Consider the following 26,989-nt stretch of genomic DNA (forward strand, 5'->3'; position numbering starts at 1 on the left):
CTGAGGGAGGAGATCTGCCTGACTACCTGAGCTGCTGCTATGCTGCGACGATCCTTTGTCCATTACTAGTTGATCTATCTGCACTGTCTAAGTATCAAAGGATCGGTCAACAGTCTCAATATTTTAATAGAAATCGATTTCATGAGAGGCCGCAGCCCTCACATCGTCAGTCTAGAACAGGGTTTCCCGATTGGGGGTGCTCGCACCCCCAGGGGGTGCGAGTAGCTGTTTCTAGGGGTGCGAGAATCCACCGAGGAAAAAGAGCTATACCGTATATGGAGATGAATTTTTTTTAACGATGGAGGTGGTGCTTATCTCTTAGAGCATTCTATGTTGGCCTATACAGCACAATGCACAACAACAAGAAAATACCACCCGACAAGTAACAAAAAGGCTGTGGTCCGAACGTCGCTCGATTGATGAGGGATAATGCGATAATATTGTGTCAGCAATTTGCTCATTGTTGGCAATTTCTTATCATACGCATTAGGAAAGAACGCATTTTAAACGAGAACGAAGTTTTTCACGTTATAGACTGTGGATTGACTTACGAAAAGGAAAATGTCAGCTACTGGTTGAACAGATAATTTCGTAAAGGCAGGAGAAAGGTCATAGATCTCGATTAACGTCATTGTGTTCTCAATTTGTGTTATTTCATTATTTATTTGATTTTGCATTTTGTGCTGTGGCGTAGCCAAGGGGGGTTGGGGGTTACAACCTCTCCTTTTGGCACGCGTGTGACGTCACGATATTGAAAATGATGATTTCAGTCTCTTTATGCTTAAGAATGATGCTTTGAGTCTAAAAAAAAATTGCCTAATTTTAAACCAAACTGCATTAAAGTTCAGTTGTTTTTTTTTTTTTTTAAATGAGCGAGTTTTGGCAATACCAAACATTCAAACATCTCAGCCAGGAATTAGCAACATGAAAACATAGAGACTTAGCTTTATTTCCGAAAAATGCCGAAGAAAACATGATCTTATCCTTTTGCTATGCCACCTGATAGCACCATTTTACAGGAATATTCATACCCACGTTTTTGTTTAAAATGCTCTCAGAATGCACCAAATTCAAAGTACGTTTTCAAAATTTTCTGGGGGAATCCCCCCAGCCCTCCCGTTGCTGGGTGCCGTCTTACACGAACACGCCGTCGGGCTTCGCCCCCAGTCTTCAAAAAGCCCCCTCTCAAAATTCCTGGCCACGCTGCTGATTTTGTGTGATCGTGTTGTTGAAGGCTGCCCTTTTTCCTATTTATTAGCCATATAAAGGATGGTGAGCTGCTTTTCTGCGTGATCTTTGTACATATTTTGAATTTTTTCTCAGAAACACTCCGCTTCAAAACAGGGGGTGCGAGATTGGCTTCATCAATCCCATGGGGTGTGGGGTGATAAACGAATCGGGAAGCCCTGGTCTAGAATGAAACAAGTTACGGTTCGTGCAAAGAAAACAAAAATATACGCATTATGACGTAATAAGAATAAAACAAAGGCGTAAATGCCATGGGAATGCATAGTAGAGTGGAGTCAACACTAGGTCAAAAGTAAATAAATAATTGGCAGAAAATAGACTAATTATTTCACTGACAGGTAAAATCATGGATTGAATATTAATGGTGGCTTTGATCTTGTGAAGCCATTTGTCTTCACAAGCGTCAAGGCGGTCTAAACTAGGTTGTTCAAGAAAAGTAACACTGAAACAGTTGGACAGAGGCGGTTTATTGCTCAGATCATGGAAATTGGCAAAATGCTTAAGTAAAGCTGCACTGTCAGTATTTTTAAAGAGGTCAAATTTATTCCAGATATTGCGATGGCTTGTCCAACGAACAGAAAATTTATTCACAGTTTGGCCGACGTACTGTTCTTTACATACGTTACAGATTGCTACGTAAATACCATAGTTACTACAATCTAATTGTTGCTTGAGTTTAAAAACTTTATGAGGGGTGTTCAAAACATTAGTGTGTTGGATCATAGAAATGTTATGTGTGCCGAAATTCCCACAAAGGGCGCAGTGTCGGCAGGGTCTACAAGACCCGCATAGTTCCGACTGTACTGTATCCTTCGACAACTTTTTATAATTGGTCAGCTGATTTCCAATGGTTTTAGGTCTGGTATACGTAACCATGGCATTCGGTTTTAATTGTTTTTCTTTTTCTGTAAGCTTCTACAATTTGGGGAATGCTGTAGCTAATGCAATGCGGTTCTTTTTATTATTTTCCAGTTTTTTGGTGTTAAATCTATCTTTCCAGTTTGAAGCAAGTGCAATTACATCGGATGTCATGTCTTCAGGGAAGTCGGATCTGAGTGCTTTATCTTTTAGACGCTGAAGGCTAGATAGGAAGTCCTCGTCACATTCGTTCAGATGGCGTAGCCGCAAGGCTTCGCTGTAAACGATTGACTTGAAAGTCGTCAATGGGTGATGCGAGGCGCCATTGATGAAGCAGCGATATAGCGCAGTACTTTTGACAAAATCTTTTGTCACAAACTTGAACTTTGTATTATGACTGATACAATGGTTGACATCCAGAAATTCCACTGTGCCTGACTCTTGCGTAGTGTCGGTTTGCCGAAATGTAAGATCTAAATCAAATTTTGAGAAACTTTCTCTCAGTGCGGATTTGATTGAGTTTGTAGTAGTTGTACCAACTGATATCCAAATAATATCATCAATGAATCTTTTAATTACACACGCTTCTTGCAGGATAGTTTTTGAAGCTTGAAGGATACAATGCACGGTGATGTTTGCCAGGGAAACGTAATGATTGTCACCTGTGACAATCCCATCAGTTTGGGTGAAGAAGTTTTCCCCATACTGGGTTACAACATTATTCATGCAAAATTCATTCAACTGAATAATTGTCTTTCTAGCTTCTGCAGGGTAGGTATAGTCTGCGTTGCAAGTGCGTTTTCCAAGGCTTCATTGACTACACTGCGTTTAAGTGACGGATACAGCGCTTTGACATCTGCTGCGACAATGTAAAGTGTTGACGTTTTTAAACAATCTTCAATGGTGTCTGCGGTTTTGATTTGCCAAGCTATCAGTTCTTTTATGTAGTGTTTACTGTCTCGGCAATATTCATTCGGTTGTGTTTGACAAAATGTTTTACTGATTGGTCCTAAAAGTTCTTCCAGAAAGGCGGTGGCACGTGACGTTGTAATCATACCTGCAGATTGGAGTAACCGGACTGTGATATCTTGGATGGAGATAGTGGATAGTTTATCCGGTTCGATTTTGTGTGTCTTGAAAAGTGGATAACAATAGGCAGTACAATTGTTTCGCAAATGTTTGGCTTGTAGTCCAGTGGCTCTGTCCAATTGGCTGCTTGTAGTCCAATTACACCAGTCTTATGCAAAGAGGTAAGAGCTTCCTCGCAGTAGTGCCGAATGCTGTCCATGTGTTAATCAATGGTATTAGAATTGAAAGGGAGGTTTTCGAACTGTTGCAGTTGGTTTTGCATAATTTGGTCGTAATCCTTGTAATCAATTATTATCACTTTTCCATCTTTGTCTGACTTGCAAATAACGATTTTTTTTGTCATTTGTGAGTTTCCTTAACCCTACCTTAATACGACACGGGGTTTTATGAGGACGCCCCACTCTATTAGTGAAATATTTCACAGAAGGAAATATGCTACAAATGTGAAATTTCTTGACTTTTAGTTTTTATTATTTGCGAATTTTCTAAACCTAAACTGGTCATTTTTCTACCTTCCTGCCCTTCACAATAAGCATTTTGTCTCAGGTGACTAGACATTTTCGTGCAATGGTAGTTATACAAATGTTAATGTTAGTGCAATATAAATGTTAGTGCAATTACTTTGAAGTGTAGAAACGTTCAAAAATGCCTTATATTAATGAGCAAATGTAATTTTTTGTTTAGTTTAGTTATAATTCAAAAATATCAATTTTGAAGCTATTTTCGGTAAATTAGACTAAAAACCGACTTTCTGACGTTTTTTCATCTCAAACACTTTATTTCAATAAATTTGTTGGGTAAAGATGTAATTTTTATACGCACAATACACATGGCTATTACCTTGTAAAATATTTTGGTTCTGTGATTTTCATAGCTCCCGTTATTAGCGACTAATTAGCACGGGGCTAAGATAGCCCGTGACGTGCTTTCCGCGTACGAAATCAAGATAGTAATTTGTCTATAATAATATGTCTATCTGATATCTATTGTCTATTTGTCTATTTGATAAATAATTTGTCTATTTTCTACCAATTATTTATTTACTTTTGACCTAGTGTTAACTCCACTACTATGCATCCCATGGCATTTACGCCTTTGTTTTATTCTTATTACGTCATAATGCGTATATTTTTGTTTTCTTTGCTCGAACCGTAACTTGTTTCAAATCAAATCAAATCAAATCTATCCTGACTATCGCCACAACCAAAATGATGCCAAATTTCGATGCTTTGGCAAAAAATAAAGCTTGACAATCCTGTCAGACGTCGTATTTAAATTCGATTTTGTTTTTTGGTTGTATTTTTCAGTTATTTGTTAATTTAATCTTCCGTTTTTTTTGTCCCTTTGTTATTCGTGTGACAAACTATATGTAAGTGGCGGCTCGATCACTTGGCCCGCCAGTCTAAGAACAAAATAATTTTGGCCCCTAATTCAAAAAGTGTGCCCACCCCTGTTCTAGACTGACGATGTGAGGGCTGCGGCCTCTCATGAAATCGATTTCTATTAAAATATTGAGACTGTTGACCGATCCTTTGATACTTAGACAGTGCAGATAGATCAACTAGTAATGGACAAAGGATCGTCGCAGCATAGCAGCAGCTCAAGTAGTCAGACAGATCTCTTCCCTCAGTTTAAAACTAGAGACCTTCAAAGACATTCTAGCAAAGGAAAGGGGATCCCTAGCTATACTGGGCAGAGCTTTACAAGTTGCGTCCTGTGCGCTAAAGTAAGAGAAAAACTAAATTTCCTTAATCGTTGCTTAAAATTCAAAGTACTTCTACCATCCAACCACACAAAGGAATGGATTTCGACCTTTTGTTAGACCAGCAGAGTCGCAGATTAAGCACTGATATTTCGAAGCTAAAAAAGCAAGCCATAGGTAACAAAAGTATGTAGAATTCATTAACCAACCTTCAGAGAGACCAAATTTTTCAAAAACGTCGTAAAATCAAACATAGCTTCATAAACAAGTTCAACTGGTTGTTTCAAAAACAGAAGGATATTAGGATATCCTTAAACAGGCCAAACCTAGATTGTAACCACAAAAAAGCTTTTAAGAATAACAAGGACAAGAGAAGATACAAAAAACGCCAAAAACAGAGAACCCTACAGAAAAAACTGGAAAGAGCGGAGGCTATGATTTTAAACAAATCTTCAATTTCCCTAGAGAAAAGCGATAAGCTGTTACTAATGAAGGGATTAAATTTTGCCCCAACGCCCAATTGGACAGAGTCAGTTGAAAATTCAGAATGGCATAACGCTTATCAGCATGTTAGGAGAATAGAATGGAAGGCAGTATGCCAGCAGGATGAATCGGAGGAAAGCGCACCTTATCTCCCAAAAAAACTCAAAATACCTAAATTGTCAAGACCAGACAGCAATCAACTCGACCCTGAAACGAAAGCATACGTAAACATGACTTTCAGCAAAATTCGAATCCTTGGTTCTGAAGTTAGAAAAGCATACCTGAAGAGCAACAACCTACCCTATCTTCCTATCTGCACCAATGGCGCCTCAAGCTGAGTGAAGCGAAGACCGTGACTTCTGTCTTCCACCTATGTAATAGAGAGTCAAACAGGAAAATTAACATCAAAAATAATGGCCGAACACTTCCTTTCGAAGCCACACCCACATACCTTGGAGTTCGACTTGACTGGTCCCTGACATACCGCAAACACCTAGAACACTTACGCGGAAAAGTGACAGCTCGCACTGCTCTCATGAAACGTCTTGCTGGTACAAGGTGGGGTGCTAGCCCCTCAGTGCTGAGAACAAGTGGTTTAGCCTTAGTCTACGCCCCTGCTGAATACTCTGCTGCTACTTGGTGCAGAAGTGCCCATACTGACCTTGTCGATGTACCAATCAACAACTGCCTGCGAACTGTCACAGGTTGCCTCCGCCCAACTCCAACTGACTGTTTGCCTGTCCTTGCAAGCATCGAGCCAGCTGCACTACGGCGCCAACGTGCTGTTCTTTCCCTGAGCCGTAAAGCCCTAAACCCTGGCCATCCGCTACACACAACCACGCTGAGATATCCACCAAAGCAGCGGCTAAAATCAAGAAAGCCATTTGTACGCGCTGCACAAGACCTTCTGGCAGCCCCTGGTGGAAGCCCTAGCAAACAGTGGTGCCACGCGGCGTGGTGTGAACAATGGTCAAGCAGCACGTCCCCACTTCGCCAAGTATTCAGATCCCCGTCCGAAAACCAGCTGGGACATGGCTCTCTAGACTTGCCTCATCAAGGCGTAACCGTTTGCTCACTGGTGTTGGACGCTATGGTGCAGACATGTTGCGCTGGGGCTTGGCAGAGAGTGCTGCTTGTGAGTGTGGCGAAATGCAGACGGCAGCCCATATCATCAAGGATTGCCGGCTATACAGACCACCCCATGGTATGGAAGGCCTAATTTCCATCGATGACGACACCAGGCAGTGGCTAACCAACGGATGCCCTGACATATAGCGACAACACGAGAGAAGAAGAACAACCTACCCGCTGATCTTCGCAAAAGCCCCGTTAGATTAAGGGAACTCACAAATGACAAAAAAAATCGTTATTTGCAAGTCAGACAAAGATGGAAAAGTAATAATAATTGATTACAAGGATTACGACCAAATTATGCAAAACCAACTGTAACAGTTCGAAAACCTCTCTTTCAATTCTAATACCATTGATAAACACATGGACAGCATTCGGCGCTACTGCGAGGAAGCTCTTACCTCTTTGCATAAGACTGGTGTAATTGATGATAAGATATTATTCCACACTACGGGTCTCAAACTGAGAGGGTCTTTCTACCACAGAGCCACTGGACTACAAGCCAAACATTTGCAAAACAATTGTACTGCCTATTGTTATCCACTTTTCAAGACACACAAAATCGAACCGGATAAACTATCCACTATCTCCATCCAAGATATCACAGTCCGGTTACTCCAATCTGCAGGTATGATTACAACGTCACGTGCCACCGCCTTTCTGGAAGAACTTTTAGGACCAATCAGTAAAACATTTTGTCAAACACAACCGAATGAATATTGCCGAGACAGTAAACACTACATAAAAAAACTGATAGCTTGGCAAATCAAAACCGCAGACACCATTGAAGATTGTTTAAAAACGTCAACACTCTACATTGTCGCAGCAGATGTCAAAGCGCTGTATCCGTCACTTAAACGCAGTGTAGTCAATGAAGCCTTGGAAAACGCACTTGCAACGCAGACTACCTACCCTGCAGAAGCTAGAAAGACAATTATTCAGTTGAATGAATTTTGCATGAATAATGTTGTAACCCAGTATGGGGAAAACTTCTTCACCCAAACTGATGGGATTGTCACAGGTGACAATCATTGCGTTTCCCTGGCAAACATCACCGTGCATTATATCCTTCAAGCTTCAAAAACTATCCTGCAAGAAGCGTGTGTATTTAAAAGATTCATCGATGACATTATTTGGATATCAGTTGGTACTACTACTACAAACTCAATCAAATCCGCACTGAGAGAAAGTTTCGTAAAATTTGATTTAGATCTTACATTTCGGCAAACCGACACCACGCAAGAGTCAGGCACAGTGGAATTTCTGGATGTCAACCATTGTATCAGTCATAAGACAAAGTTCAAGTTTGTGACAAAAGATTTTGTCAAAAGTACTGCGCTATATCGCTGCTTCATTAACGGCGCCTCGCATCACCCATTGACGACTTTCAAGTCAATCGTTTACAGCGAAGCCTTGCGGCTACGCCATCTGAACGAATGTGACGAGGACTTCCTATCTAGCCTTCAGCGTCTAAAAGATAAAGCACTCAGATCCGACTTCCCTGAAGACATGACATCCGATGTAATTGCACTTGCTTCGAACTGGAAAGATAGATTTAACACCAAAAAACTGGAAAATAATAAAAAGAACCGCATTGCATTAGCTACAGCATTCCCCAAATTGTAGAAGCTTACAGAAAAAGAAAAAAAATAAATCAATAGTTTTTTTTCAAGTCTAAACCTTAAACCATTTGACCAAGTAAACACTCACAATAGTATTTCAAATTTTTTTTAATATAATTTATGTTGTGGAACCGGTTTTCTTCCTATAGGATTCATCAGCACAACTGGATCGAAACGAAATAATTACAGAAGATTACTATTAGCACAGCTAGCCCAAAAAAAACGCAAATTTACATGTTAAATAAATAAAAAAATAAAAGTCACTAAATGTCCAAAACCTTCATATCCTTGCTTTATTCTTTTTCTTTTCTTTTTTTTCTTCATAGTATTGCCAAATACAGAAAATATTGCAACAATTTGATACGATATCTTACTAAAGCTGTCCGTACAAGCAGCAGTAAAAAGTAGAATAATTGAGATGAATTTTACAAGTATGATTAAGAAATGCTTATGACGGTGCAATATGGAACAAACGCTTCTATTACATCATCATGCTAAACTTGCAAGATGCAAAAAGTTAGCAATCAATGTGGCAGAAATAGGTGACAAGGAATGGAAAAACTAGAAAAACCAATCTATGATCAAAAGTGAGAAAAACTAACTGGTAAAGGTGATCAGGTACTATGACACTTCCTCAAATGGGCGATCAACCTAACACAGAAAGCAATCATTAAGAAAATAAATCAATAGTTTTTTTTCAAGTCTAAACCTTAAACCATTTGACCAAGTAAACACTCACAATAGTATTTCAAATTTTTTTTTAATATAATTTATGTTGTGGAACCGGTTTTCTTCCTATAGGATTCATCAGCACAACTGGATCGAAACGAAATAATTACAGAAGATTACTATTAGCACAACTAGCCCAAAAAAAAACGCAAATTTACATGTTAAATAAATAAAAAAATAAAAGTCACTAAATGTCCAAAACCTTCATATCCTTGCTTTATTCTTTTTCTTTTCTTTTTTTTCTTCATAGTATTGCCAAATACAGAAAATATTGCAACAATTTGATACGATATCTTACTAAAGCTGTCCGTACAAGCAGCAGTAAAAAGTAGAATAATTGAGATGAATTTTACAAGTATGATTAAGAAATGCTTATGACGGTGCAATATGGAACAAACGCTTCTATTACATCATCATGCTAAACTTGCAAGATGCAAAAAGTTAGCAATCAATGTGGCAGAAATAGGTGACAAGGAATGGAAAAACTAGAAAAACCAATCTATGATCAAAAGTGAGAAAAACTAACTGGTAAAGGTGATCAGGTACTATGACACTTCCTCAAATGGGCGATCAACCTAACACAGAAAGCAATCATTAAGAAAATAAATCAATAGTTTTTTTTCAAGTCTAAACCTTAAACCATTTGACCAAGTAAACACTCACAATAGTATTTCAAATTTTTTTTAAATATAATTTATGTTGTGGAACCGGTTTTCTTCCTATAGGATTCATCAGCACAACTGGATCGAAACGAAATAATTACAGAAGATTACTATTAGCACAACTAGCCCAAAAAAAAACGCAAATTTACATGTTAAATAAATAAAAAAATAAAAGTCACTAAATGTCCAAAACCTTCATATCCTTGCTTTATTCTTTTTCTTTTCTTTTTTTTCTTCATAGTATTGCCAAATACAGAAAATATTGCAACAATTTGATACGATATCTTACTAAAGCTGTCCGTACAAGCAGCAGTAAAAAGTAGAATAATTGAGATGAATTTTACAAGTATGATTAAGAAATGCTTATGACGGTGCAATATGGAACAAACGCTTCTATTACATCATCATGCTAAACTTGCAAGATGCAAAAAGTTAGCAATCAATGTGGCAGAAATAGGTGACAAGGAATGGAAAAACTAGAAAAACCAATCTATGATCAAAAGTGAGAAAAACTAACTGGTAAAGGTGATCAGGTACTATGACACTTCCTCAAATGGGCGATCAACCTAACACAGAAAGCAATCATTAAGAAAATAAATCAATAGTTTTTTTTCAAGTCTAAACCTTAAACCATTTGACCAAGTAAACACTCACAATAGTATTTCAAATTTTTTTAAATATAATTTATGTTGTGGAACCGGTTTTCTTCCTATAGGATTCATCAGCACAACTGGATCGAAACGAAATAATTACAGAAGATTACTATTAGCACAACTAGCCCAAAAATAACGCAAATTTACATGTTAAATAAATAAAAAAATAAAAGTCACTAAATGTCCAAAACCTTCATATCCTTGCTTTATTCTTTTTCTTTTCTTTTTTTTCTTCATAGTATTGCCAAATACAGAAAATATTGCAACAATTTGATACGATATCTTACTAAAGCTGTCCGTACAAGCAGCAGTAAAAAGTAGAATAATTGAGATGAATTTTACAAGTATGATTAAGAAATGCTTATGACGGTGCAATATGGAACAAACGCTTCTATTACATCATCATGCTAAACTTGCAAGATGCAAAAAGTTAGCAATCAATGTGGCAGAAATAGGTGACAAGGAATGGAAAAACTAGAAAAACCAATCTATGATCAAAAGTGAGAAAAACTAACTGGTAAAGGTGATCAGGTACTATGACACTTCCTCAAATGGGCGATCAACCTAACACAGAAAGCAATCATTAAGAAAATAAATCAATAGTTTTTTTTCAAGTCTAAACCTTAAACCATTTGACCAAGTAAACACTCACAATAGTATTTCAAATTTTTTTTAAATATAATTTATGTTGTGGAACCGGTTTTCTTCCTATAGGATTCATCAGCACAACTGGATCGAAACGAAATAATTACAGAAGATTACTATTAGCACAACTAGCCCAAAAAAAAACGCAAATTTACATGTTAAATAAATAAAAAAATAAAAGTCACTAAATGTCCAAAACCTTCATATCCTTGCTTTATTCTTTTTCTTTTCTTTTTTTTCTTCATAGTATTGCCAAATACAGAAAATATTGCAACAATTTGATACGATATCTTACTAAAGCTGTCCGTACAAGCAGCAGTAAAAAGTAGAATAATTGAGATGAATTTTACAAGTATGATTAAGAAATGCTTATGACGGTGCAATATGGAACAAACGCTTCTATTACATCATCATGCTAAACTTGCAAGATGCAAAAAGTTAGCAATCAATGTGGCAGAAATAGGTGACAAGGAATGGAAAAACTAGAAAAACCAATCTATGATCAAAAGTGAGAAAAACTAACTGGTAAAGGTGATCAGGTACTATGACACTTCCTCAAATGGGCGATCAACCTAACACAGAAAGCAATCATTAAGAAAATAAATCAATAGTTTTTTTTCAAGTCTAAACCTTAAACCATTTGACCAAGTAAACACTCACAATAGTATTTCAAATTTTTTTAAATATAATTTATGTTGTGGAACCGGTTTTCTTCCTATAGGATTCATCAGCACAACTGGATCGAAACGAAATAATTACAGAAGATTACTATTAGCACAACTAGCCCAAAAATAACGCAAATTTACATGTTAAATAAATAAAAAAATAAAAGTCACTAAATGTCCAAAACCTTCATATCCTTGCTTTATTCTTTTTCTTTTCTTTTTTTTCTTCATAGTATTGCCAAATACAGAAAATATTGCAACAATTTGATACGATATCTTACTAAAGCTGTCCGTACAAGCAGCAGTAAAAAGTAGAATAATTGAGATGAATTTTACAAGTATGATTAAGAAATGCTTATGACGGTGCAATATGGAACAAACGCTTCTATTACATCATCATGCTAAACTTGCAAGATGCAAAAAGTTAGCAATCAATGTGGCAGAAATAGGTGACAAGGAATGGAAAAACTAGAAAAACCAATCTATGATCAAAAGTGAGAAAAACTAACTGGTAAAGGTGATCAGGTACTATGACACTTCCTCAAATGGGCGATCAACCTAACACAGAAAGCAATCATTAAGAAAATAAATCAATAGTTTTTTTTCAAGTCTAAACCTTAAACCATTTGACCAAGTAAACACTCACAATAGTATTTCAAATTTTTTTAAATATAATTTATGTTGTGGAACCGGTTTTCTTCCTATAGGATTCATCAGCACAACTGGATCGAAACGAAATAATTACAGAAGATTACTATTAGCACAACTAGCCCAAAAATAACGCAAATTTACATGTTAAATAAATAAAAAAATAAAAGTCACTAAATGTCCAAAACCTTCATATCCTTGCTTTATTCTTTTTCTTTTCTTTTTTTTCTTCATAGTATTGCCAAATACAGAAAATATTGCAACAATTTGATACGATATCTTACTAAAGCTGTCCGTACAAGCAGCAGTAAAAAGTAGAATAATTGAGATGAATTTTACAAGTATGATTAAGAAATGCTTATGACGGTGCAATATGGAACAAACGCTTCTATTACATCATCATGCTAAACTTGCAAGATGCAAAAAGTTAGCAATCAATGGGGCAGAAATAGGTGACAAGGAATGGAAAAACTAGAAAAACCAATCTATGATCAAAAGTGAGAAAAACTAACTGGTAAAGGTGATCAGGTACTATGACACTTCCTCAAATGGGCGATCAACCTAACACAGAAAGCAATCATTAAGAAAATAAATCAATAGTTTTTTTTCAAGTCTAAACCTTAAACCATTTGACCAAGTAAACACTCACAATAGTATTTCAAATTTTTTTTAAATATAATTTATGTTGTGGAACCGGTTTTCTTCCTATAGGATTCATCAGCACAACTGGATCGAAACGAAATAATTACAGAAGATTACTATTAGCACAACTAGCCCAAAAAAAACGCAAATTTACATGTTAAATAAATAAAAAAATAAAAGTCACTAAATGTCCAAAACCTTCATATCCTTGCTTTATTCTTTTTCTTTTCTTTTTTTTCTTCATAGTATTGCCAAATACAGAAAATATTGCAACAATTTGATACGATATCTTACTAAAGCTGTCCGTACAAGCAGCAGTAAAAAGTAGAATAATTGAGATGAATTTTACAAGTATGATTAAGAAATGCTTATGACGGTGCAATATGGAACAAACGCTTCTATTACATCATCATGCTAAACTTGCAAGATGCAAAAAGTTAGCAATCAATGTGGCAGAAATAGGTGACAAGGAATGGAAAAACTAGAAAAACCAATCTATGATCAAAAGTGAGAAAAACTAACTGGTAAAGGTGATCAGGTACTATGACACTTCCTCAAATGGGCGATCAACCTAACACAGAAAGCAATCATTAAGAAAATAAATCAATAGTTTTTTTTCAAGTCTAAACCTTAAACCATTTGACCAAGTAAACACTCACAATAGTATTCCAAATTTTTTTTAATATAATTTATGTTGTGGAACCGGTTTTCTTCCTATAGGATTCATCAGCACAACTGGATCGAAACGAAATAATTACAGAAGATTACTATTAGCACAACTAGCCCAAAAAAAAACGCAAATTTACATGTTAAATAAATAAAAAAATAAAAGTCACTAAATGTCCAAAACCTTCATATCCTTGCTTTATTCTTTTTCTTTTCTTTTTTTTCTTCATAGTATTGCCAAATACAGAAAATATTGCAACAATTTGATACGATATCTTACTAAAGCTGTCCGTACAAGCAGCAGTAAAAAGTAGAATAATTGAGATGAATTTTACAAGTATGATTAAGAAATGCTTATGACGGTGCAATATGGAACAAACGCTTCTATTACATCATCATGCTAAACTTGCAAGATGCAAAAAGTTAGCAATCAATGTGGCAGAAATAGGTGACAAGGAATGGAAAAACTAGAAAAACCAATCTATGATCAAAAGTGAGAAAAACTAACTGGTAAAGGTGATCAGGTACTATGACACTTCCTCAAATGGGCGATCAACCTAACACAGAAAGCAATCATTAAGAAAATAAATCAATAGTTTTTTTTCAAGTCTAAACCTTAAACCATTTGACCAAGTAAACACTCACAATAGTATTTCAAATTTTTTTTAAATATAATTTATGTTGTGGAACCGGTTTTCTTCCTATAGGATTCATCAGCACAACTGGATCGAAACGAAATAATTACAGAATAAACATATAACAAACATATTAAAAAAAAAATTAAGAAAAAAATTAAAAATTAAGAAAAAGAAAAACAATTAAAACCGAATGCCATGGTTACGTATACCAGACCTAAAACCATTGGAAATCAGCTGACCAATTATAAAAAGTTGTCGAAGGATACAGTACAGTTGGAAATATGCGGGTCTTCTAGACCCTGCCGATACTGCGCCCTTTGTTGGGAATTTCGGCACACATAACATTTCTATGATCCAACACACTAATGTTTTGAACACCCCTCATAAAGTTTTTAAACTCAAGCAACAATTAGATTGTAGTAACTATGGTATTTACGTAGCAATCTGTAACGTATGTAAAGAACAGTACGTCGGCCAAACTGTGAATAAATTTTCTGTTTGTTGGACAGGCCATCGTAATATCTGGAATAAATTTGACCTGTTTAAAAATACTGACAGTGCAGCTTTACTTAAGCATTTCGCCAATTTCCATGATCTGAGCAATAAACCGCCTCTGTCCAACTGTTTCAGTGTTACTTTTCTTGAACAACCTAGTTTAGACCGCCTTGACGCTTGTGAAGACAAATGGCTTCACAAGATCAAAGCCACCATTAATATTCAATCCATGATTTTACCTGCAGTGAAATAATTTGTCTATTGTCTACCAATTATTTATTTACTTTTGACCTAGTGTTGACTCCACTACTATGCATTCCCGTGGCATTCACGCCTTTGTTTTATTCTTATTACGTCATAGTGCGTATATTTTTGTTTTCGTTGCACGAACCGTAACTTGTTTCATTCTAGACTGACGATGTGAGGGCTGCGGCCTCTCATGAAATCGATTTCTATTAAAATATTGAGACTGTTGACCGATCCTTTGATACTTAGACAGTGCAGATAATGTAGCCTTATGTAGTAAATCAAACTTTTATTACATAATGCCAACAATCTCTTCAAAATTGTAAGCCGTATCATTTTGATACTTTTGTTTCCTTTTGCTGTTGATTGTACTTCAAGATTCAATAGGCAATTATGAGCAATTACAATGTTATCTCACTTACTTCAAGCAAATCTTCTGGGTACGAAATCCGTATTTCATCCATAACAATCTGTGGCCTTTCTCCTTCCATATGCATGCCTTGAAAAGTAACAAAATAGTGCCATCATATTCTGCCGAATTGTATCTACTACTGTAAATGCGTTGTTCACATGTTTTGTTTGCTTGTTTAAATTTACCACAACAAGCTCAAAAAAAAAATCAGAAAAAACAAATTTTGACAGCAGTTGGTCCAAAGTGGTCCTTTCCACGAAACACTTCGAAATAACCAAAACAAAGCCTAACAATGCCTTTATGCTAACGCTGGTTTAAAGTTTAGAAGGTTGCGCTCCTGGAGTCTTGCTTAGTTTGGGGGGGGGGGGGGGCTGTCGATTCTTCTTATGCTTTAGGAGTGATATTTCTGTTAGGCACAGATTCAAAATTTGGGATTCACTTTGTAAAATTATTCAACTGAGCATAACCGAAAATTTAAGTTATGTGAATCTTAAATGACTTTGGATTATTTTGCGATTAAAGTAATTGTGGAGTATACACATTATTTTTTGGTAGAGTAATAAAAAACATGCATTGTAATGTTGTGATTAATTTTTTTACATAATTTCACATACAGCCAATTTCCTTCACGCTGTGAAACAGTTAGGAGTAACGAGACATGGTCCGAATTAATTACTTTCATCCAGGTGGTGAGAAAATTTTGAACAAAATTCAAGAAATCTCGTAGTCGCAGCCTCAGTGGTTTGAGAGATACAACTGTTGATACAAAAAAGTTGACTTGACATCCCTCCCTTTCCCCAACCTTCAAAGGATTAAATGATGGGCCAAGAGCAGCAGCTTATTAAATCTTTAGAAATGCAGCAGCTGAAGTTCTTGGGTCACAGCATAAGGAAAGGTGAACTTGAAGATTTATCTTCAAGTGGAAAAGTACTAGGAAAACGGTCAAGAGGAGCTCCAAGATTCACATTTTTGCACAATTTTCAACCACATTTCAAAAACCCTACTAAAACTTGGCAAGACGTACGAGATTGATCAAACTGGAACATCATTGTACATCGAGGGCTGTATCAGCTATGATTGTTTTTTTTTTAATATCTTTATCCTGCATTGCGGAAAGCGGACTTGAGCGCTATGCATCGGTGTACGCCTTCCGACGTACACCTGACCCACGCTGCAACCGTCGGCAATGTCTGTTTCCTATTGTCTACTCTACTTATGACTTAAATTTGGTACTACCAATTACTCGAAATCGATCACTGAGTAGAGGCAATTATCGTAAAGTTTCTTGCCCAGAGAAACCACAGCAAGTGCGGGTGGCTGGAGTCGAGCATGCAGGCTCTCGACTGCGAGCCCAATGCGCTAACCACTCGGCCACTGCTGCCGATATGATACCTACAAAGAGAGAGTTTAAATGACCAATCAATTTGGTATCTAATGAAATTTCGTAATTTCAATAGAGACTAAATTTATTAAATTAAATTTATTAGATACTAAAACTATGTTTTTGATTTAGAGACATCAGAATCACTTTAATATTCAATGCCTCATTTTCTAATCATAAATCGATTTCGCTACTACGGCCTGATAACATTAGATACGGCCTGATTACTCCTCAGCCTGATAACAGTAGATTGAGGTTGGTTAAATGCAAAAATCACAATTGAACAGCACAAAAATCAAATGGTATTATATTGCGAAAAGGTATTGACAGCTACTGAACTGTGTGACCACAGTATTGCAAGCGTTCAAATGCAACAACACCGTTTATGAAGAGAAGCAAATATCTTGTTCGTCCTTGATTCTCAGTGAAGGATGCAGCAAGGGTTTGGTTGAGCAGACTGAGAGCTTCATATGTGTTTCTTCTACTGCCACGTTCTTCTATCAAGGCCTCTGCCAATTGTACAAAAATCGTTTTTCGTAAACACATCGTAGACGACAACGTTAGCACGGAATCATATATTAGACTCCAAAAACATCGTTGACATTTCATATATGCGTTTGATCCACTGCAATCCAGTTGAATCAAGGAAAAAAGAACACACTTTCACTAAAAAAGTGATAAAACTTTTAATAATAATTTATGTGTAGATTTGATTTGTGGCACAGACATTGACATGGCAAAGAAAAAAGTCTATTCACTAAATCTGAAGTGAAATTGCTTTCATAATGAAATTGATTGCATTGTTGCAAAATTGTAAAGTAAAAGTGTGAAATTTTCATCATAATCGAAAACCACAAAGTGATAAGAAAACATCCACCCTGTGTTCTATATGAATGGAGTTACATAAATATTTTATTTTCTTCAGTATAATTTTGTATCATATACTCATTACTCACGTCTGTTAAGTCTAATGTTTCTTATGATTTGAACTACATCTTCAGCTCTTGCTAGACCCAATGGAAGTAATACTTTAACGTTGGATGCAAACACCGATACTTCAATTCGCAGCTGTCCATTACTAGACATCTGAACGACAAGATGGGTATAACCAACTGGTAGGCTTCATTGATTAATAAACTGTTGCATTAAAAAGAGAATCAAACAAAATTAATACTTGATCTCTATTTTTGTTGGTAAATAGTTAAAAAAGGCTTAGTTATGTTGTACGATTCGTTTTTGTTTAGTCACAACAAATCAAAAGTGGCTTACGTTCAAAACTCTATCTTCAGCAAACGCTAAACTATTTTTCAATGCGTCATCGGATACGTCATCAGATATGTCGATGACGAAATATGCTTCATATTTAGTTCTCGAAGCTTGAGCGGCAAATCTACCAATGTTACGGTCAACTTCAACTTGATTACGAGCGGATACATGCTGAAGACTTTCAAGTACTCTTGCATTCAAGCCAGGATAAAGAGGATCTGTGAGGTGACAATAAAATATGTGGCTTTTATTTTGATCTGATAGTCAACCAATGGTAAAAGAACAATGGTGTTGATGATGTTATACAAGAAAAAGCATGTTGGGTAAAAGTGCCTTTTTATAAAAAGCACAATGCCAAGTTGTACGTATCAAAAATCTATGAAAACAGACAATGTTCAACATATTGGCCACAGAAAAAAAAAATAGAAGGTTAATATATTTTTTCGTTAACCATAAATCAATCAGACATCACAAAAAATAGCGAATTACTGGAATTACTTCATTCATTGTAGCCTACTTTAGCGATTTATTTACAAAAATTTTAAACTTTAGAGATCGATAGAGCAAGAGCTAGCATGATGCTCTGGGCTGCGGCCGTGTGACACACGATGAAGAAGAAGATATGTAAAGTAGGCTACAGAGAGAGAGAGAGAGATGTTTGTTTATTTGCCTTTCGAATACAAATCGAGAAAAAGAAACATAATAACATACTACGCTTTCTGCACTACTGTATATACATGTTTATGATGGTGTGGATATTTGTTTATTATATGTAACTTACTTATGCATTGAGGAGCACCGTTACCACTCCATTGAAGGAAGTACAAGCATTCTTGCCTATATTCACCAACCATCACATAACCAGGATTACATGCAAATTCTACAAAACTTCCAATCTCTAGATCAGTAGAAGACGTCATAGCACCATTGATTGGAAACCCAGGATGAGGACAACGATTGGTCACATTTCCTAAAAATTCGTGAATGTATTTTATTTGGACAAATTAAATTTACTTCAATAATAATCTAGCAATAAGAAAACCTTAAACTTAAATCCATACATAATCAACTAAAGCAATTCTTAATAAATATTTATTTTACAATTTTAAGTGTTATATTTACTATACAAATATTTTTGGGTTATTTTCTCTAACATTGCCTTGCGTAACTTAAATAGTTGCAAATAACTCAAATATTCAATTACTTTTATCTATCGTAACTTACTTCTCTCATCGCAAATAGCGAGTCGTCCACTCCATCTCCCATTCCTCAAGCAGCGTCTCACTCTTGAACCAATCAAGCGATAAGAGTAAGGACAAGTGAAGGTTACTTGACTTCCCATCACATATGGACCGGTTGGATTACCTTCAACGCTTCCACCTGTTGCTCTGATGGATGGAATGGGATCTCCACAAGCAATTCCTTTACAAAAAACAATAGTAGAAATATAATACAATGAGGATGTTTGGGATGTTTGGCGTCAATACATTATTCTCCAATTATTCTTAACACTACTGGAAAACATTTAATCACTAAAATACGCAGTGTATTTATTGGCACTAAAGCTGTTTTATATCATTTTCTGACAGTTGATTATGGCAATACAGTATTATCACATTATGAAAGTACCAATAACAAAAAAAGTTTTGCTTACGCCGGCAAGATACACGTTGTCCATCCCATGTTCCTCCTCCAGTGCATTTCCGTGATGCACTTCCAGAGTGGATGTACAATCCATCCCTACAATTGTACCTAGCAACACGTTCATGTCCTATTCCTGAGTAGGTTATCACAGCATTGTGTGACGAAGGTGCTCCTCCACAAGTGACGTCTGCATTGGAAACAAAACAACATTACACCATAAAAAGAACAAATATAACTGTAATTTGAAATATATTTTATCACTATTTAAACGTTTTTTAACTTAGTTTAACATCTTTGTACTAAGAACAATACTTTTAATGCAATTTGAGAGTCAAAAACAACTTTTTCCGTGGTACTTCGTTGATCTAAACAAACAAAGCATCCTTTACGATGAATACACCTTTATTCAAAAATAATTATTAAGTTGGTATACTTGGATTAAGACAAGTTCTTCCACAAGGTCCATCGCATCTACATTTTAGGGTTCCACTACATTCATCATCAGTGTCACATTCATTTCCACATACCATGTTGTTTTCCAAAATTTTTAAGAAGCTGTATTGCTGACAAGAAACTGAAACAAGACATGACGTATTGATAACGTTTTCAAGTAACTTGTGTGGAGTTTCTGTTTTTGTTTTTGTTTTGTAATTCCAGTTTCATAAGTAAACATTTGGAAAATTCGTTAAAGTGCCCAAATTTTTACATCTGGTATTGCATGTTGCAATGAACTCAATGTAATTATAATTGATTATCGTTTCTAGCACTAGTTGCAACGTTCATCTGATAAAATTGAAAATGAAGCAACAACAAACAGCTAAAACCTCAATTGCTAAGGTAACAGGGATCAGTTGTCAGTAGATGTTAGACATTCTGACATGCAGACATTCTGCGTCACTATCCCTTTTTTCTGGTCATTCGCTTCAAAATTCAATTGCCAACCCTCCAGGCTCACATTCAACTAGGCTATATCCCGCACTCTATCTGCACCAACAACACGTAGTACAGAAAGAAAGCTAGCACAAAGATAAGAAGGTTTCATGTTCATTACTTTGATAAACTCGTGGCAGTGTGTCAGTGTTGTATGAAGAAAGTAGGCCGTGCTAGCTTTAGGTTTTATTTGCCTCAGCAAGTTGTTTTGAACAAGATGCAGCCGGTTTAGTGAAATAAGGACAGTTTATATCAAATAAATGATAACTTTCGCACCGAAATCGTGTGGCAACCCCACAGCAAGAGAATCAGCTGCCCACTTACATACGCAAATCTTTGTTTTGCTTTGCTGTAACATCTACTGACAACTGATCCCTGTTACCTTAGCAATTGAGGTTTTAGCTTTCTAGATATGGAACAGGGATCGTTTCAGAATAAGACTAGGTCAGAAAGCGAGGCAGACTCCGACGCAGCTCAGCATCAGCCTAGAGCAGTTAGCTACAACAACAAACAAGTTGATTTATTGCTTAACTGATGTTTCGCGCAACTTGACAATGCGCATCCTCAGAGCGCGAATAACATACAAAATAACATTTACAAACTTATATACTGCAGTGCTGTTGAAAGCAAGAAAAAATGCAACACACATTATTTCAAAGATTGCCCAAAGATGTGTGAGCGGTTACTTTCCACGTTAAATTACATAAAAATGTCCAACAATACACATAAATTCGAAGCAGTTGAAACCTACAGACATTTGAGACGAAATTAAATTACAACAACGTTTTCAACTGTTTTCAAATAGGCATGAAACTTGCGTGTCAAGACAATAACGATTTATAAGCTTTCCGTAATAGATTTCCATCATTACGGTTGAGTAAATGAGTACATTGCAATGTTTTGATGGTTTTGATGAAGTAGGCTATTGTTTCGGGATATTTTACACATTTACAAATAGTTTTAACAGTCGAACATTTTCTGCTTAACTTAAACCCTCATCAGAAATCTGAAAATATTTATAAAATGCAATAAATTTGAACTTGAAGGTAACTAGCTAACTGAATGTAAGCATCAAGAAATACGCAGCGATTAAAAGCAATAGTGTGAAAAACAAACCTACAGACGAAAAACAAAATTATATTTGAAAAAAGCAACCACATAACTACAAAAGAATTAGCACCACAGGGTACGTGATCCATCTAGTAAATGTTGAGTAGAATGAACGCGCCGCCCGCAAATAATTGTTTGTTTAACCTTTAACATACCAAGCCTAGCTCACCAAAGACGTTTACCAAAGTGGGGTCCTCCAAAGACCTCATCGTTTCTATTGCTTAAAAAAGTATACAGTATATACTGTATAGGGTCATCAATAATTAACGCTACAACTTCAAACAACTGTAATTAACAAAATGATAGATAATAATTGAGTAATAAACATATAATATTATTGTCAAATAAATAAACACTTAGGAAAAACAAGTTTTACTCAATGTGTCTGTAATTTGCGTCGATAACAAGTCGGAAACGCTTCGAAAAGGACCTGCAAGAGTCATAAATAACTCTTTGAGGTATTTTGGTCCATTCTTTTATCAGATTAGCCTTCAGCGCTTCCAAAATTTGGTGGTGTTTAGTAGAAAGCCTGCTCTCAAGGTAAGACCAGATGCCAAAGTCTAGGGAGTTCAGGTTTGGGGATGAAGGAAGCCATTCTTCTTTGGAAATGAAAAACGGCAAATTGGCTAAATATTGAATTGCTTTATTTCCGCAAATTCCAACCAACAAGAAAAGGCTGAAAATGAGTTAAATATGAAGCATTGCTTGTCCATTCCGTTTGTGAGAAAAGATTTCCGTTTTTCCTATTTACAAAACATTCAAAATTAGTTCGTATTTTCAACTACAGTCCCAGGCGCCTTGGTCGCTCTGTTCAAATGTCGTATACAGTTTTACATGTCAGTGTGATTCGGCTTTGAAATACATCGGTATATTCACCAGACATTTGACCACGAAGAATCACGAGAGTACGGGAGCATTTGAAATTTAGAGACTTAAAGAAAAGTAAACAGACATAACTAAGCAACAACACTACATTTAACATTATAAAAACAAAAAACAACAAGCGAACGTTCTCAACAGGCAATTATTTGCTTGCGGAGCTTCTTACCTTTTAACAGTTTTTTGATTAAATTATCACGTCTTGTGCTTTTCGCATTACTTTGTTTTGTGCCACTATCTCTTGTGCTTCTGTCTTTCTTGCGTAATCTGCCTGAGTCCTTGTCTGAACAATCAATTAATTGTACCTCTGAAATACTTGACCCGTTGCGCTGTGTAATTTTCAGTTATCATTTTGTGTGAGCGAGGCAGTTTCTCAAATGTTTAGATTTGACCATATTTTTGCTGTGATACTATATGATTCTTTAGCATTTCTTTCAATAATGTATTTTTCTTATAGGCTTGAAAGGGGCTATATGACTAGCTGAAAACGTTCGCTTGTTGTTTTTTGTTTTTATATTGTTAAATGTAGTGTTGTTGCTTAGTTATGTCTGTTTATGGTTTAAAAGAGTTACCTCTCTACCCAAATTGTATTAAAGAAAAGTGCCATCAAAGACCATATCATGGAGTGTTGTTTTTTGCACAAATCGAAAATTCTCTACAGACTCATTTAAAATTTTATGCAAAGGCAAATCCCAATTCGACACAAAAATTCAGGAAGCGCTATTAATCAAACGCTACAACTCAAATTTAACTTAACAATTATATTTGCAGGTGGCGCGTCCATTCTACTCAACATTTACTAGATGGATCACGTACCCTGTGGTGCATATAACTACCTGTCGTACCCATAACTACAAAAAATTTTTGTAGTTATGTGGTTGTCTTTTTCTAATGTAATTTTGTTTTCCGTCTGTCTGTTTGTTTTCCACACTATTGCTTTAATCGCTGCGTATTTCTTGATGCTTACAGTCAGTTAGCTAGTTACCTTCAAGTTGAATTTATTGCATTTTATAAATATTTTCAGATTTCTGATGAGGGTTTAAGTTATGCCGAAAACGTTCGACTGTTAACCCTATTTGTAAATGTGTATATTGGCCAAAGTAAACGTAGCATAAATTCTCGGGTCAAAGAACATTGTAGAGTTGTAAAAAGTATAGATGAAAAGTCAGCTCTTTGTTCACACATGCTAAAAGAAGATCACAGAATTTATTGGTCAGATACAACAAATTTGAAAATTGAAACAAATTATTATCAACGTAACACGCCAGAAAGTTGCTTATCAACATTATCAAAGCCTTGCAATGTACTCAACCAGAACGATGGAAATCTATTACCGAAAGCTTATAAATCGTTATTGTCTTGACACGCAGGCTTTTTTGAAAATTGAACAAATTATTATCAATGCATGAATGCACTACCGTAGAAAGTTGCTTCATCAACATTCAAAAGTGGGAAAAAGTTGTTTTCTTCATTAACATTACATCAAAACATCGCAATGTACTCAACCGTAACGGCGGAAACTTTTTACCAAAACCTTATAAATCATCATTGTCTCGACGTGCAGGCTTCAAGCCTACTTAAACACAGTTGGAAACGTTATTGCAATCTAATTTTGTCTCGAATTTCTAGTGGTCTTCAGTGCTTCGAATTTATGTTTATTCTTGGAAGTTTTTTTACGTAATTTAACGTCGAAAGTAACCGCACATCATTAGCCAATCTAACATTGTGTTCTATTTCTCTTGCCTTCAATCGCACTTTTTTCTGTTGGTCGTCACTGCTTCGAATTATTATGTTTTTGTTGGAAGTTTTTACGTAATTTTAACGTGGAAAGCAACCGCTCACACATCATTGGCCAATTTTTAAAAATATTGCGTGTTTTATTTTTTCTTGCCTTCAATCGCACTACAGTAGTATATTATTATTGTAACTGTCTCCGCCGCCAGTGTAGCCAAATCGTTTGGCATCCGCTGGCTTCGATCAGTCTTTCAACAAGGTTGATAGGATCTCCATTCTGTTTTGTCCTTTGCGATCTTTTGCTATCGATGAAGATGTGGTGTGCTGAGCAGGGATCCCAGGCCAGCTTTTCTGATGTCAGATCTCAGCAGTTGTAATAAGTTGGTACGGTGACGTCCGGTTCGGCCTTGGTACGTTTTGCTGCCAATTATTGCAAGTTCAAGGGGTTTCTGAGGAGGTGAGTCCTGGTGAAGTCTCAGAATGTGTCCAAACATGTTCCATCTCATGGTGGAGATCTTGCAAGACAATGGTTCACTGTTGCATATTTTGTAGAGGTTTTTGTTCGAGATAAGACTGTTTGGCCAAGTATGACCAGTTATGACAGATAAATGTCTTCGTTGACAGACATCCAATCTTTCAAGACTTGCTTTGGTAACAGACCAGCTATTACAGTTGTAGATCATAATTGGGATGCAGTACGCGTTGTACAATCTTAGTCGCAACTGTAATGAGATTCTCGATCTCTTGCTCCATAGTTTCCAGTGTGATCTGAAAGCGACATTGCCTAAATTGCAGCCAGATTTGACATCGGCAGTGCTGCACAATGATGATCCCAAAAGTTTGTGTGTACGCCATTTTTCGTTTCCTCGAATCGGTAGGCTATCAACAGTAGTATATAACCTGGGGAAATTTTATTTTGTATGTTATTCGCTCTGAGGATGCGCATTGTCATGGTGCACGAAACGTCAGTGAAGCAATAAACCATCTTGTTTGTTGTTAATTTTACTTTCAATTTCATCAGATGAACGTAGCAACTAGTGCTACAAACGATTGAACGATTGTTTAGTTAGACGATAATTTTTTTTTTCTTTGTGATTTTTGCATGTGAAAGATAAGTAGGTAGAGCTACTCCGCACAGTTAATTACTAAACAAACAGTACCGGTAATAAAACCTTTCTCCAATGTAAAAGACTTCCACCACACATTACATTTTATCCATACAGCAAGTAACATATTTTCAAGCATGTGAAAGTTGAATATGACAACTGACGTGTACAAATAGTTGTTCCGGTCCAGCCTCGCTTTCTATGACAGAAATGTTGCATTTCTGGAAACGCTCTTTTGTAGCCTGGTTGACACACGTATTCAGCCACATCGTCGTATACATAAGACGTGCCAGTCACCAATGCGAGTGAACCATCAGCTGATTTCCGACGCACAATAACTTCTCTCATATTTGCAATTGTAGAAGGTAGTGGACAGTGACGATCTGTGACGACACAAAGTATTCATGCAATCACAAAACAATCGATAACAATACTAAGCCAAATAACAATCTACTTTAATCTTGGTATTTATTTCATCTGTTACAGGTGTGACCGGCTCAAATTAAAAGACATGTGTTAAGAGATTTCTCGATTAAGTTTTCTAGGCGAGTGGTTAAACTCATAAAAAGCAATACACAATACTCGCTGAGATGGTGGGAGCAAAGCTTTGTGGTAACTGAAAAGAACTTCACAATGTAGAATACGTTCGCCTTATCTAAAGCAGCAAGTAGCTGCTATTGAACGAAAGACGGGATCAGAATAAGCGTGGTGCTGATAACCCGGAAGCTAAAACACAGCTGCAGTCTACATCATTATTTGTCTGCTCCAGATGAGTAATACTCACATGCACTTTATTACGCTAGCCCATTGCTAGCACATCACAATTAATCAACCACATACAGTTTGCCAGGCTGAGATTCTTTGGATCAGAAGAGATTTATTAGATCATATGGAAGTAGTATATTGTCTTTTATAACATCTTACCTAGTTCAACGCAGGAGTAGCCACATTCATGATCACAAACACAGACTTTTTGTCCAATGCATTGGTCATTTAAAGGATTGCATGACCTTCTGCCACACGGTCTTCCGACATTTAAAGCAGCATTTGTATTTCTTCTACTGCATTGTCCTGTAAATACCAATGTAGTAGGCTTACAAATATTTCTTTTTTATACATTTTTACATTGATTACTTTAATTTCGTTATTTTTTAAAAGGAAGTATTCTGTAAAATCAACTACAATTTTAAAATGGATGTGGGTTTAGAAGAGAAGTAAGTGTACCAATAGAAACAAAATAATTTACGAATTTTGAAATCTTGAAACCATATTTCTGCTGACCACATACAGCAGACTACTTCGTATGCTAAACACACATTTTTTTTATAAAACTATCGTCTCTCTTACAATCTAACAATAGTATATTACCGGAAGTGTGCTGGGCAATAAAGCAAATCAAGATTTAATATCAATTCAAACGTTTTTTGGTCTTTAGATACTCTCAGCAACAATAATATTCAAAAGCTGAGCTCATGTCTGATTAAAAATGTCACTGCCAGAGTGAAAGATAATAGCCTAATAGGCTAATGAGTTTTGAAATAGAGTTGCATCTATTGCAGATATACGTTGCTTTCAGCGCTAACAAAGCATACAATGTAATGATTACACTAAATCAGTGACGATCGGTGAGGGAAAGCAAGGAAAGCAGTGCTTACCTGAGCGAAAACTATGCAAAATATAATGATTGAATTCTAGGTTTAACTTC

At 36.1% G+C, this 26,989-nt stretch overlaps 1 protein-coding gene across 1 annotated transcript in view; it reads right to left on the minus strand.

Moving 5' to 3' along the window:
- The window catches only part of LOC145768377 (uncharacterized), a 94,862-nt gene extending 68,528 nt beyond the window's left edge, over positions 1-26,334 (minus strand). The window contains exons 1-10 of the mRNA XM_082579861.1: positions 26,209-26,334; positions 25,449-25,667; positions 19,959-20,099; positions 19,536-19,712; positions 19,106-19,303; positions 18,663-18,851; positions 17,885-18,099; positions 17,572-17,701; positions 16,996-17,124; positions 15,245-15,321 (exon numbers count right to left, since the gene is read on the minus strand). Of these exons, the coding sequence (XP_082435987.1) occupies positions 15,245-15,321; positions 16,996-17,124; positions 17,572-17,701; positions 17,885-18,099; positions 18,663-18,851; positions 19,106-19,303; positions 19,536-19,712; positions 19,959-20,099; positions 25,449-25,632 (1,440 nt within the window). The 5' untranslated portion in view covers positions 25,633-25,667; positions 26,209-26,334. The remainder of the gene's footprint in view (positions 1-15,244; positions 15,322-16,995; positions 17,125-17,571; positions 17,702-17,884; positions 18,100-18,662; positions 18,852-19,105; positions 19,304-19,535; positions 19,713-19,958; positions 20,100-25,448; positions 25,668-26,208) is intronic.
- Positions 26,335-26,989: the final 655 nt, after the last annotated feature.

The sequence above is a fragment of the Aplidium turbinatum genome, chromosome 4 (assembly GCF_918807975.1).
Source record: "Aplidium turbinatum chromosome 4, kaAplTurb1.1, whole genome shotgun sequence".
NCBI classification, from domain to species: Eukaryota; Metazoa; Chordata; class Ascidiacea; order Aplousobranchia; family Polyclinidae; genus Aplidium; species Aplidium turbinatum.